The sequence below is a fragment of the Tenrec ecaudatus genome, chromosome 14 (genome assembly GCF_050624435.1).
Source record: "Tenrec ecaudatus isolate mTenEca1 chromosome 14, mTenEca1.hap1, whole genome shotgun sequence".
Lineage (NCBI taxonomy): Eukaryota > Metazoa > Chordata > Mammalia > Afrosoricida > Tenrecidae > Tenrec > Tenrec ecaudatus.
The window spans coordinates 43,520,626-43,534,690 of record NC_134543.1 but is presented as its reverse complement, the minus strand read 5'-3'; the positions used below and the strand labels follow the sequence as shown (position 1 = coordinate 43,534,690).

The following is a 14,065-nucleotide window of genomic DNA, read 5'->3' as shown; positions in this document are numbered from 1 at the left end:
ACACAGGTGGCTGGGTTACAGGAGGGCTGGCGCCCTCTGCCCGGCCACCTCTGTCGGTTCTGGGGGCATTGTAAACGTGGCATCAGAGGTGATGAGAAGGTGCTTTTGTTACCGAGCTTTATAGAAATTAAAGCGTGTGGGTGTATCTGTCATCGGCTGGATCAGGTTTTACCCTCCCTGCATTGTCTGCCGGAGTCCTGCTTACCTCTGTGCCCACAGGGATCCTCATTAATTCTGGAATCCATGTTTAGCGGTGAGCGTGTCCCAAGTCCATCAGCAGGCACTCGGCTGAAGCCATTCAAATAGAGCAGCCTGGATTTTGGCCTCTCTTCTATGTGGCCGCCAGGTGATCGCTAACAGGAGGCTGAGGAAGAAGAGGAACAACTGGAGCCCTATGGTTCAAGCCCTGTGGGGTGTGGGGGGGGGGGTGGGCAAAGTTATCCAAAGACACGCTCCCAAGAGAGCTGATTACTCACGACCAAACTGGGAGCCTTTTGGCTGGGACTGAGTTCCCATAGGAGAAAGCGGAGTCGCTCCATCTTGCTGAAGCTTAGTGTGGGTGTTAACACGTCTCAGAAATGAAGCATTTGCTCACAGAGAGAGCAAGGCCCGCCAGTGGTGGCGGAAACCGAAAAGCACGCCAGCATATCGATCTTCCCAGAGATTTCACGTGCGATATTTACTTATTTATTACCATATAGCTTGCATGTTCCTTCCTCCTCAGTAGTTTGTACATTTCTGACCAGGAGAGGTCCAAGCGTTTTATTTGTGGCTATATTCTGAAGGATGATTCCCCAATCCCCTCGCTTTTTAGTGGACTGTTTTTGTCACTTGCTTTTGTAATCTCCATAGCTCAGCCAGACGAGGAAGATGCCGGAGGTTTTGGAGCATGGCCGTGGAAACATCCGTGCACAGGCTCGCTAGCCAGTGTCTGGGAGCTGGAGAGCTTTATGTTTTAAATAGGAAATGCTCACATGAAAAGAAGCAGTGTACTTTGTTTTCTTTGTCCTCTCCAGTGTCGAAGATCTAATGTTTATGTAGCCAAACCCAAGCCAAACTCACTTCCCTCCAGTCGATGCCGACAGGACAGGGGAGAACTGCCCTGAGTAGAAAGCCCCTTCTTTCTCCCACGGGGCTGCCAGTGGTTTCAAACTACTAAACTTATGGTTAGCAGCCCGGCGCATAGCCACTGCACCCTCAGGCCTCCTTCACTGACACTGGCAGGCTGTTAAAGGGGGTTCAGCCAACAAAGAAAGGCAAGTGAGAGCCTGGTTCAGAAGGCGTCATGAAGTCTGTTGTAGAATGCTGCTTTGGAGACTGCTTTCTCTCTTTCTTGTCCCCAGCTGTGCTGTGGGGGGTCACACACAATACTTTTCCTGGAGAACACTGAAACCCATGGCAGAGCTGCTGAAGACTGGTCTTCCAGGAATAAAATGTCACACCTCCTCCTCCCGTGTCCACTGTCTCCTTAGCTGACATTTCATATCCAATCCAGGGCAGTAGTAAAAAAAATCAAACTCTTTTTCACATTTAACAGCACACATCTAGCAGTAAGCTGTCCAGCAAGAGTAACACGGACTGGTGTCAGCTTGGCTAAGCCATCATTCTCAATGGGGTTTTGGCAGTTATATGATCATATAATTTGGCTTTTTTGTAATGATGAGGTCATCTTCCATTTTATGATCTGATGCTGTCCTCTTTAATTTTCACACACCAACCTGGTCTTTGGAATCTAACCCTATGAGTACGTGAGGAGTCAGTAGATTGGTTAACACTGCTGGCACAAGTACATGACGTTGGGCTTCCAATACTGAAACTCATCTCTGACATTACTTTTTAATTTTTTTTGTAAACCAACATTGGCATGTGACTTGAATAAAGCTACGGAGATGGTTTGAGATTCAGAGAAAGCAATCATGATGATCTTAACACAGAACATCTGAACATTGCAAGCATCCACAAAGGAAGTGCACGTGTGCCCCCAGAGAGGCAGCTGGATCCCAGGCAAAGGCCGGAAGATACTGAGACCGGCTGCTGGCGATCCCAGCGCGGTTCCTTCCCTCTGTCGTACAGGGCACTCATTGTACCGCGTTCCATTCTGAGGAAATACATTTACTGTATCTCCTAGTGCAGGTCACTGAAAGCCTATCAATTAAGACCCCGATCACTGGCATTTTTAAGTGTACTCACATACCCACTTCATAGTCAATTAGCACAGAGAGCAACGTAAGCAAACTGTCTCATTTTATTTTTTATAAAAGTAAGTCCTCTTCAGACCCCAGGAACACGCACCTCTCTACCTGGGTACCTGAGTGGGGTCTAGTCATCTTCAGAATGTCCACTCTCCCCACTCCAGAAAGTTGGCAATATACCCAACAAGGTCGGCAAGATGGCAGGCTCTTCGTGATTGGCAGAGACCTCGGAAGACCTTGATCTCCTGCCAGCAGACCAGGGAGCTCCACTGCCGCGCTTGACAGGGCCTTCAGGTCCCGCTTCAAGCATTTCCAGTAAGAGAGTCATGCTTCTTGGCTTTCTGTGCTAAACTTTTTTGGTTTCAATTTCCTTATATAGCGTACTTATATGTGCTTCCACTCCCTGAAAGCATTCTTCTCAGTTAGAACTGCCTAATCTCCCTTCAAAGGACCGTTGACACCATGGGGTCTGCTTTGGACTGCTAACCCCCAAGGCTGGCAATTTGAACCAGCCAGCCTCTCTCCGAGGGAGAACGATGAGGCTGTCCGCTCCTGTGAGGATTGATGCCCTCGGAACCCTGCCTCGGGTGGGTGGGAGTTGGAAACAATCTGCAGATGCTGGGTGGGAATCCTTTTCCCCACGAGTCCTGGGATACAGGGGATTGAGCGCTCAGCTTCTCACTGAGAGGCTGGAAGCTTCAGCCTCCGTTCCACACGAGAAAGATGTGGCAATCTGCCACCAGGAAGATCCGAGTCTTCGAAAGCCTCTGGAGGTTCTGCTGTGTCCAGCAGGGTCGGGATCAACTCGATGGCAGTGGATGGCTGGTTGGGTACTCGTCCAGTATTTGAAGCATTAACAGTGCCCTCCTCTCTTGTCTCCTTCGACCTGAAGGCCCCGTTGTTGGGAGCAAATCCAGGTGCCCTCGGGTTCTTTCTTGGTTCTCCCTGCTGTCGGTGCATCTCCTGACCACTAGAGATCTGGTGGGCCTGAGGGATAACTGCTGGGCTGCTCACCTCAAGGCCAGTGGATCAAAACCCCCAGCCGCCCTGTGGGAGAAAGACGAGGCCGTCTGTGGAGAGAGTCAGAGACCCTGTGTGGGTCGGAATGGACTCAGTGGCAGTGGCAGTGGGTTTTCTCCCTCCACAGATTCATAAAAATGATTGTCACATGAGCGTCCACAGGGATTGCAGCAGCCAAACAACACTCAAAGTGCTAAAATAGCTCGTCCAGGTGAGGCCCTGCCCGAGATCATGCCAGGAATCCTCCCGGCCCATCAGCCCCTGCACTGTCCAAGTTGGGCTTTAATCCAGAATTCAGGTGCCACTGGCTGCCTCGAGCGGAGGTTTCGTCTACTCTCTGAAGCAAAGACCTGTCGTGACAGGCAGGCCGAGGTTCAGACCTGTAACATGGGCGACCAAGGATGAGGGGTGTTGTGAGGACTCTGAGAATGAACTTGAAACACTGGCACACATCAGTGCCTGGTGCAAGCTTGTAGAACAGACCCATAGAGTCGTGAGGGCTGCCATTTCTTAAGGCACAGCATCACTTTTACCAAAATTGGTACCATTCTATTCCCTGCTCCCGCAGCCCCCCCCCCGCCCCCCCCCCCCCCGCCAACCAGTTTAGACTCGCATGTGCTGGGAGAGTGGCAGAACGCCTCGCCGTCTGGAGGCTGCAGGTGCCCGGCTGCTGCTCTGCCCCGTCAATTCCATGCAGGTACAGTGGGGAGAAGCTGGAGAAGCTCTCCTTCCCTGGGCTCGTTCAGTCCAGGCCGTCCCTGGACGCGGAGCAAACCTCCGTGCCCTGTACTGAGACACGTCCGTCTGCCTGAGTGGTGGAGGATGGAACCAGTCCTGCTCCCGCTGCTTGTCACAGAGGCTTCATCAAAGCCACCTTCACCTGCTGCACAAGAGACACTAACATGAGTGGAAGGGCTTCCAGGTTTTCCTTTCGCGAAAGTAAAGGCCACGTAAGAACCAAATGCACCTCGTACCTACAAATTCTCAGAGACTCAGAACCCAGGACGGCACCATTTGTATAACCACCTCTCCTCCGATTACAGTTTCTTTTTCCCGAGCCAGGAAATCGATGGGGACCCCACCCTCCCATCCCCTAGCGCTTGATGCTCTGACCCCCAGGTTGCTGCCGGCCTTCTTCTGGGTTCACATGACTTCTCCACTTCCCCTGTGAAAAATGGCTTACCTGTTCCTTAGAATCAGCACCTGGGAGAAAATCTTACTCAACTAATTGCTCCCTTCATATAATGAGTCTTCTTTGTGTAAAATCAGATTTTGAAAAAGGAAAAAATACTTTTAGCCATTGCCTATATTTGAATGAGTTTTAAGGTACATGCGGATCCCCTGTTCCTGCAAGTCTTGTGTTACCAAGGACCACTTTCAACGCTGCCCCCACCCCCCGGCACCCAGCCAAACCCCCTCCCCGGTGACAGAGCCTCAGAGGTGTCCGCCTCCCAGCTCATCGTGAAACCGCTCTGTTGCGGGCATCTTCCTGCGCCCACTGTCTCCCTGCTATTGCAAATGCAGACACAGCTGCATAGGAAAACCTGTTCGTCACATACTTGCTCTCAAATTGCCTTAGAAAAGATTCACTGTCAGGAAAAAAATGTCCTTTTCCACAGACTTCCCCTTCTCTGCCTGCAAGTGACAGCATCAGTTTTCGTGTTCCCACTTGTCCTGGCTGCCAGGTGGAGTAAGAAGGAGAGAGGAAGGAGGAGCCTGGGGGACCATGCCCCTTTTGACCCCCGCCCCTACCGATAAGTGGTTTAATCAAATGCCTCACTGCTGGCCCTCCAATCAGTTTGGGCTCTTGCTCACCCCACGGGTGTCAGAGGAGAAGGGTGCCCTCCGGGGCTTTCAATGGCGGTTTCAGCAGCCCCTCTTCAGTCCTGTTTCGCCACTTGGCTCAGGCTGCACTCAGACCATGCGCACCACTGAGGGACTCCTGGTGGGTGACAACATTCCCGGATACGTTCCGAGGGCGTCCAGGCACCTTGCATAGATGGTCTCTACTGTAGTTAAGAAGGAATCTCTCCAAAGTCACACAGTCCTTCCGTGGCGGAGTTGGAACACAAACTGTCACGCCCAGGGAGTGAGCCTCGAGGCCACTGGTCTTTCCAGGCCTGCAGGCTGCCTCCCGGGACATTCTTGTAAGATCCTGGCCTACATCCCTCCAATTCACTCTAGAGCTGTCCTCAGGAAGGCTCACCACCATCAAAGCAATTCTAGCTCCCAGTGACCCCACAGGACAGGGTAGACCTGCCCTTGTAACACTTTCCTGAAATAGCCTCCTCCGTCTCCCTCGGAGTGGCTGGTGCTTTCAAACCGCTGACCTTGCTGTTGTAGCCCAACTCAGAATCCTTACGCCAGCAGGGTCCTTCGGCTTCGGGAAGAAGCATGGCTAATCGTTAGCCCCTCTAGTCATACCTTCTCTGTCACCTGGGCAGGATGTGAGGTGTCTTATTCTTAAGGCAGAGGGCAGGTTGCTGCTTTCTTCAGGCTCCCCCAGGTCAGCTGAGGGAAAGGAGGTGAGACGGGTCCATGCATTCCTGACCTGGCTTCTCCTCCTCGTCCTTCTTGCCAGTTAGCTCAGGACTTTCATTTGCAGTGGCATTAGATTTTCCAGCCCGCCCTCACTGCCTCTTCTCAGCTTATAAAGTGCTTTTATTGGCCCTTGGAAACCTCCTGCTTCCTTTGGGGAAATGTGTCCAGAATCTTTCCTGAAGTCATTTGATTTTCTTCCCTGGCTGACTTGTACCTTTGGACCGCAGCTGGGGAGGTCAGTCGAGGTGAGGCCAGCTTTCAGTCTGACTTCAGACACGATGAAATGGATTGCTCTTCACCACATGGCTGTTAACATATTTGACTTTTGAGCTCCCCGAGGCGCATCAACAAATGGAAGCTTTCTGAAAAAAGGATTGTGCCACTTTTGTTTTCCACAGGCCGGAACTGGGTGGTTAGGGAGAGGGCTGGGCTCAGCGTAAGACAGCAAATCCTTCCTACATCCAGATCTCCACCAGCGTGCACGGTCACTGGGACAAGTGGGAAATGCTGACTTACTTCCTTCCCTGTCTCTGGATCTTTGGAAGGAGGGAGGGAGTCGAAGAAGGGCCACAAGCCACATTCTGCTCCCTTAGCACCACACTGGATCATCCATCCTCTTCTGGGGATGCTTCCTCTTTGGTTTCTGTCTCATAAAGCGAGCCCTCCCCTGGAGTGGCATGCTCTCCTCCTGCCGCCATGTTGGCATTTCTTTTCACTGTCTACTCAGGAGCCAAAGTAATGAATAAAGCCAGGCAGATAGGACAGGTGGTTGGCTGATGATGGCCACCGCTGCTCAACACGACGCCATTTTTATCAAGACAAAGTCCAGGCCCAGTGTTCCAGAATGGTCCATTTTCTGAGAGGCATTGGAAAACTAGACTTGTATGTGATCTCACCTGGTTTTTAACTATCTGACGGGTAAGCTAAAGATGTTTAAGTCCTCTCAGCTCTACGAGGATTTGCCGGAAATTCAGGAAGAATCTTTTCGTTCCATTTTTGCGTGGATCTTGAAATCCCTTCGGATACTCTCTCACTGCAGTCTTGCCTGCAGTCAGCTTACACTTTCACCCAAATGTTTGTCTGTGTTCAGCCTCTAACATACTCCAGATGTACACAGCTAACCATCTCCATGTGGGCGCCCACACACCAAATGCAAAGGTGAGCTCGTCCGCCTCCGGACCCTGTAAGCTCTCAAGATGTGATGCTTGTTACTTTGTTTCCCTGAAGAACTCCTCCTACTGCTGCCTACAGGAACTATCACCACTGGGACTGCCACCAGTCCACAGAAGAACCAGCTGCTCCGCTTTTGTTCTCTGTCCATTACCTAGCGCCTCACTCTACCAGACAGTCGGGGGACCCTGTGACCTTGGCCTCCCTCCTCACTTCTTGATCCTACTTCCAGGCTGGTGCTAAAGTGTGTTAATCCTGCTTTTCCAAGTCCTGTAGGACTCACTTCTCAGTTTCTTTTTTCTTACTAACTAAAAAGCATTCTCGTTTCTGAACTTGTGGCTTCTCAGCTGTCTCAGCCTCATCACCGTTTGTTTACCCCACCACCAATTTCTTCTCTGTTTGGGATTTATTTCACACGGAATTAACTCCTCTTCCTTGTGCCCCAGGAAGATGTAGTCACTCTCCTCTTCATGTATTTGCGATGAATCCCACAGGCTACCCCCCAAAGTTCCCCAAGCATCCCTGTACGCAAGCATTTAGGCGACGTTAGGCATATGCATGCAGCTATGTATTTGTCCGTGCTGTCGTCTGAAGTCTGATTGGTCCCTTCTTTAAGCCTCTCTGAGTTCTTGTCAGCTTCCGTTAAGCCCATCCCCAGAGGCCCTAGCGCTGTGGTCGCCATGTGGGAGCGCGTGCACCTACCCACAGCGACCTGCCTGGGCCCTCACCTCACCTCCCTGAACACTGAGTCTATGTCTCTTGCCATTGGATCCAGTCTTGAATTGTGTCTCCCTTCTCGAAGGTCAGCTTCCACATTGGAGGCATGTCTTATCATCTGTGCATCTCCACACTGCCTCTCACACGGCAAATACCCTGTAGGCCTTTGTGAATTGAAGTTGTTTTGGGGTGCCACCCCTCCTCCCGCCCAATGAAGCATGACTGCATCATCTAAAGATGGCAAACAAAGCCAGATAAAAAGCAACACAAAAAATGCATCCATCATTCAAAAAGCCCTTTCTCGGAGCCCCTAGAGAAAGTGTCAAGCTAAGGCAGTGGATGTTCTGCCCGTCCTCAATTGTTAGAGAAAGAGCAGTGTGATTTGCCTGCTTTTTCTCAGGCACTGGCTTTTCCAGAGTGCCCCGTGGAAACTGGCATGCAGTGCCAAGGCCTAGGAAGAATGGGCAAAGTCTCTCAGACACCAGGGCTTCCGCCACCCTGGCAGATAGAAACCTGTGCCCAGGAGAACAAGTTGTCCTCACACATTCACGGGCTGTCCTCTGCTCGCATCATTGGCAGGCCTGGGAGTTTCCGACAAGCCATACGGGCCTGTTCTGCAGTAGTTGTATGTCATCGTGTGTGTGTGTGTATGTGCATGTGTGCGCGCACGCGTGTGCCAGGAAAGGGGGCATTAGCTCTTAGAAAGGAAACCAATAACCATCAGTGGTCACATCTCATTGGCCTTTCGGAGGAGGCGCCTCCCTCCTTCTCTTCGGTAGGTAATTTTTCCTTCATTTCTGGGTTGCTCAGGCTCCACCCAGGGAGAGATCAAGCCGCACGAACTCTCAGTTCTTACAGTACCTAGTCGGTGTGGAAGACCCGTGTGTGTTTCCCGGACCTGCATGAGCACTTTAGGGGCCGGGAGTTATAACTTTTCTGACTGCACCTGAGCAGTTCCGATTCCTCCTTTTATCTCTGGGTCCTTCATCCAATGCAGCCTCCTCGCAGGTGCCTTTTAACTCCTTGTCCCTGGAAGCAAGAAGCCTGTTAACTTTATCAGTGTCTTCATTTTTTATTAGCCCTTCTTTGAAGTGCCCCCCATCCCTGTTTTAGCATTTTATGACCTTTTATCTCCTTTCAAACTGGTTTAGCAAGTGTGGAGCCCCTTCCTCCACATTATCAGTTTCCTTTGCTACAACATTGCTGATTTTACAGCTTTTGGACACCTGGCCCGGCAGAGGTGGCCTCCTCCAACCATCCCTTCTCACTGTCTGCTTCCTCCATAAGAGTCTCCTCTTATTGATTCTCTATGAAGTCAGCTGGGGGCAATTTCTTTTAACCTAGCCTTACTTCTCTTGAGAGAAAAAGGCTTGTTGCGCTAAGTTGCCTTGGTCTGCTTTGAAAAGCAACAGCCAAGTGTTTTCTCCAAGGGACTTCTCTTCTGAAGATTGAACATTGGGTGCCTTGCTTGGTTTTGCAGTGGAGAATCCCATCCTGAGCGGGACACAAGTAGGGGACCCTGTGTCAGCCCTTGTTCCAGGAGCCCTAGGGCCCAGTGGTCAGGCTGTCTACCTCCCGTAGAGTGACAGCCTCAGAAACCCACGGGGACCATTCTACCCTATCCTGCAGGGTTGCCGTGAGTCTGAATCGTGTCAATGGCAGTGAGTTTGTTTTTTATTTGGGGGATTTTTTTTCAGTCCTGTTTAAGGAGCCCTCCTGGTACCGTGGTTAAAGCATTAACCGAAAGGTCACCGTTCAGCCCCTCTAGCCACTCCTTCGGGGCACAGAGGTGGCAGTCTGCTTCTGTAAAAGTGTGCGGCCTGGGAAGCCCAGGCCGCAATTCCACCCCGTCCTCGCGGGATAGCTACAGACTTGGCGCAATAGACTGGATGGCGGTGGATTTGGATTTTATATTTGTTGTTTGTGTATTCAGACTTTATTCAGACAGCAATCACAATCTCTCTACTGGCCTTTTCGTGAAACTGGATTTAGTTCGAACCTCTTTATGGGAACTCAGCCCCAAGGCTGTTTCCAAATCAATATCCAGACAAGGATGTATGTACACACGTTCCTTAAGCCCGTGACGGTGCTTGTTTAAATGGTCGCTCTGTGAAACAACAGGTTCATAGTCCTTACATCTCTTTCAGAATGGGAGCAAGCATGTCGAAGAGGAACATTTTCGCCCAAAACTGTGAAGCCTTTGTTGGGTGAAGAAAGGTGGCCAGCTTTGTTTTCCGAGCCAGGGGAGAGGGGAATGTTTAGAAAAAGGAAAGAAGACCAAAACCTTTTCAGTTTGCTCAGTTTTTTACTGTTTATGCTTCTTTACGCAGATTTTAAAAATAAAAAAGCCCCACTCTTTGCTCTCAGGTCTTGTTAGAGAGTGGGAACAGTGGCTGGCTGGTCAGGCCTCTCAGAACAACCCCACAGCTGTTCCCCAAAGTAGCCCCATTCATAAGGTGCCTGCGGTCTGCAACTGCAGTGTTAGAGACGGCAGAAGATTTCATAAAGAGCTGCTTTGCCTGAAAGAGGAAAGAAAAATACGTGGTGTTTATGGAAAAGAGAACTGGACCCTTTCAGCTTCTCTTCGTGGCCATGTCTGAAATGGAAATGAGCAAGGCCATAAATACACACCAGCATCGCCACCGTTAGGGATGATTCAGACCCACTGCGCTTCCAGGACGGAAATTCCAGCCAGTGATGCAAGATCAGCTGGCGAACGGCCCGCAGGCCCCTGAGCCCTGCTGTCTGGGACATCCTTGTGAGTGAATGACATTCACGTTTGCTCCTGTTCTCTCTCTCTCTCATTCTCTCCCTCCTCTCAGTTCATGACCAAGAACCCCACCATGCGCTTGGGAAGCCTGGCTCAGGGAGGGGAGCCTGCCATCTTGAGGCACCCTTTCTTTAAGGAAATCGACTGGGCCCAGCTGAACCAGCGTCAATTAGAACCACCCTTCAGACCCCGAATCGTAAGTGTCCCACATCCGTGACCGTCAAGCCCACGTTCTAGGCAAAGCTGCTTTGGGCAGCCCAGCGGTCAGAGCAGCAGCCCGGCCTGGAGCTGGACAGGGCAGTGCTCTCACTTGGGCGGCCTGGCCTGCTAGCCTGGGAGACCCCGGCTCGCCATGTGGCTCGGCGACCTGGCCTGGCGTTCTCACCCTCCCAAGGGCTGGTCCCATCCTCCCTTAACCGCCGTGTTGATGCTCGGGCTTCTGAGGGTCCTGAAATGTCCCCAGTTTCTCCAAGTGAGTTTTACTAACTGGCAAACAAAACAAACATGCCAGTCAGGGTGCATTTTGTGCCTTTCCGAAGCCACCAAGAAAATTGAAGGGGTGTGAAATATTACCGATTTCACGAGACCCAGGCCCCTTGCCTGAACCCAAGTCCGAACTGGCCCCAGCAGCATACCCTGCTGGCCAGAACAAGTCAGGCCGCGCTCTCCAGAGGACGCTGCCGCACTGCGGCCGGGTGCAGCCTGTGGTCCAGCTCACAGTCTGGAAGCTCATGGTCGCCTGCGGTCCCGTGGCCCACACTGGGAAGGTCCACGGGCTGGGCTGGAGCTACAGGGAGAGCTCTGAGCAGGGGTGGCACAGAGGCGGAGGGAGAAGGACCACGGCCTCGCAAGAGGAGAGGCAGTCTAACACTGATGAGAAGGGTCTCTCCAGCCTTAGTTTATAGAGCTAGGAAATGCACGACTCCGCCAAACATAACTAGTGACCAGTTGCCACCAAACTGACCCCAGCCATGGCTGCGCCAAGTGTGTCAGGATAGACCGGGGCTCCGTGGGCAGTTTTGGGGGGAAGAGCTCATCAGCCTTCCTTCTAAGGTGGGTAGACTACCTCTAATATTCCATTCACAGCCAAGTGTGAGCCATTGGTACCGTCCCGGGACAGTTAGCTTACTCAGGACCAGCTTGCTAAGCCGATGCACACTCGGTCTCCAGAGGCAATGCCACCTCCGTTAGTGGGCATCCCTAGAAGTCCCTCTTGGTGTGGGGCATGCTTAGCTTTCAGAGGTCAGATCCCTCATTCTGCACTACACTGGCGTCCCAGCAGGTCATAATGACCGGTGAGAAACATGAGAGACAATTGTCCCCTAAGCTCAGCGGGTCTTGGAGTTGCTCAGAGAAAATCTCTTCGAGCAAACAATGAGTAGAATGTGTGTGAATTTGCTCAATGTCTAGTGAGAAATATGAGCTCGGGGGCCCTCCAGGGCATTTGAGAAGTGGAGCCTTGCCTAAAGGAGACTGAAGAGTCAGGGGCCCAACTGGTTCAGGTGCCTAATTTGTCACCCTCCCAGCCTGCTCAGCAAGATTTTCCTGGGATTAGGGAACTGGTAGTTACCAAATGCCATAATAACACACAATGCAATGGACGTGCAACAAAGTGCTGTTTAATCATTATTACCATGCTTGTTGATGCTGCTTCAGGGTGCTTCTCTGAAGCCTCTGGACCGGCTTTGAAAGACGAGCAAGTCTCAAGGGCGTAAACTCTGACCTTTGTCTCCTTTCTGGCAGAAATCCCGAGAAGACGTCAGCAATTTCGACCCCGACTTCATAAAGGAAGAGCCTATGTTAACCCCGATCGATGAGGGGCATCTTCCGATGATTAACCAGGATGAGTTTAGAAACTTTTCCTACGTGTCTCCAGAATTGCAACCGTAGCCTCGGAAAGAAGAGAAAGAGGGGAAGCCTCCAAATGGAAGGAATCAGGACTTTCCAGGCACGGCCTTGCGGGAACCCCCAGCTCCGCCTTAGAGCAAGCCCCTGCCTTCACAGAGCAGGTGGGGACTCTGCAAAGGACAGAGCTTCACGAGGTCACCTGTTCCAAGTCCCGAGGGAGCCGTGCTTCTAGAACCTAGTTGACATTGAAGTGGAATTCAAGGGTCTTGCTCAACCTGTGCATTTCCAGTGTGGCTCCTTGGGGCATGGGAAAGTAACAAGACCCAGAAGGAGAAAAAGCATGAAGAATAAACTTAAATATTGAAAATTCTGAGCCAAACAACAAAATACATCAAATTTAGGGGTGGGGTGGGGAAATGACCTGAGGGGAAGAAAAAAATAAAACAATTCTGAGCCAAACAGGCTGTTTGATTGATCTCAAGAGGGAAATGAAAACTTTGTATAGGCCACTCTGGTCAACCAAACTCCAGGACTGACCATCTGCCCCTCAAAAGAGTCTCTACATCTAAATGCCAACGAGGGATTGAAAGCTAGTTTGAAAGGAACAAATGGCTTTCCAGATGTAATCATTTGCTCTGAAGAAACAAAACCATGGCATGAGTCAAACTCACAAAGCCCAAATTAAAAAAAATGCTGAAGAACCAAGACTACTACTATTGCTCATCCTTACTTTCAATAAATGGGTATTTATTGGGTGCCAGTGAGAAGGCTCTGGAACGCCAACTGAGTAAACAATAGATTTGCGTGAATGGAGTTTCATTCTAGAGTTCATTAATTTACCTGGATATTGTTTGCATTCTGTGAAATGCCTTTCCACGTTGCATACATGTTACTTCTTTATCTGCACATAACTCTTTCACAGAAGAACCGTGACCTCCTGCATAGCAACCTTCCACGCGGTCGGCAGGCAGCGCCAGAGATGCCTGCTGCCCGCTGGCCTCAGATCTTCTCGAGGGGCGATGTGACTGCTCCGGACGCAGAGGGGGGCATCCCCGCCCATCACTCGTTTCGTGGTGTCATATCAGCACTGTATTTAAATTATGAGAGAAATGAAGTCGGTTTGGCACAAACTTTAATCATTTGAATTGGATGTTAGAACACGTGTATATGTATCAAAGAAGGAGCTTACAATATGTAACTGTATATGTGGTTGGAAAATGTTATCTGGCTGGAAATAAATAAGTTTTTTTAATTAATCAAAAGCCTTTTGTGTGTGTGTGGTCTTGAGGATTCATGGCATGCCTCACTAAGAGAGTTGATTTCTAATCAGAATTAAAGCTTGGGGCAAAATGGATCGAATGCTTAGCGCAAATTCCAGGAAGGAGAAGGTTAGCACACCCTTCTACATATCCCTGAAACTGTCTTTCTCTCTCTGACCAGTGTGTAGACATAATAAACGTTCATTTCTTGTTCATATAAAGTCTAATGCAAGTTTGATGGCCCTCGCCTGTCTCGAGAGCCAATCTGGAAAATGGAGTTACTATGGTAACTAAGGTTACTATGGTAACTAAGGTTACTTTACCACAGTAAGGGAAGCGAGAGCTGGAAGAAGTGCTCAGTGCTGACCTGCGTCTTCTCAGAGGGCCACCACATGACCTCTGGTCACGTTTCATTGCACGGCGCACGTGCTGGCATTAACCCGGCACGGCGCACGAGCTATAGAGCAACTGACAGTGCGCGCTGGGCTATCGTTTGGTGTCCCCGGGTGAGAAAGCACCAGCCAGCGTCCTCCCGTCACACCGTGTTA

At 50.7% G+C, this 14,065-nt stretch overlaps 1 protein-coding gene across 1 annotated transcript in view; it reads left to right on the top strand.

Moving 5' to 3' along the window:
• The window catches only part of PRKCH (protein kinase C eta), a 248,178-nt gene extending 234,695 nt beyond the window's left edge, over positions 1 to 13,483 (top strand). The window contains exons 13-14 of the mRNA XM_075530840.1: positions 10,463 to 10,606; positions 12,154 to 13,483. Of these exons, the coding sequence (XP_075386955.1) occupies positions 10,463 to 10,606; positions 12,154 to 12,300 (291 nt within the window). The 3' untranslated portion in view covers positions 12,301 to 13,483. The remainder of the gene's footprint in view (positions 1 to 10,462; positions 10,607 to 12,153) is intronic.
• The last annotated feature ends 582 nt before the right edge of the window (positions 13,484 to 14,065 follow it).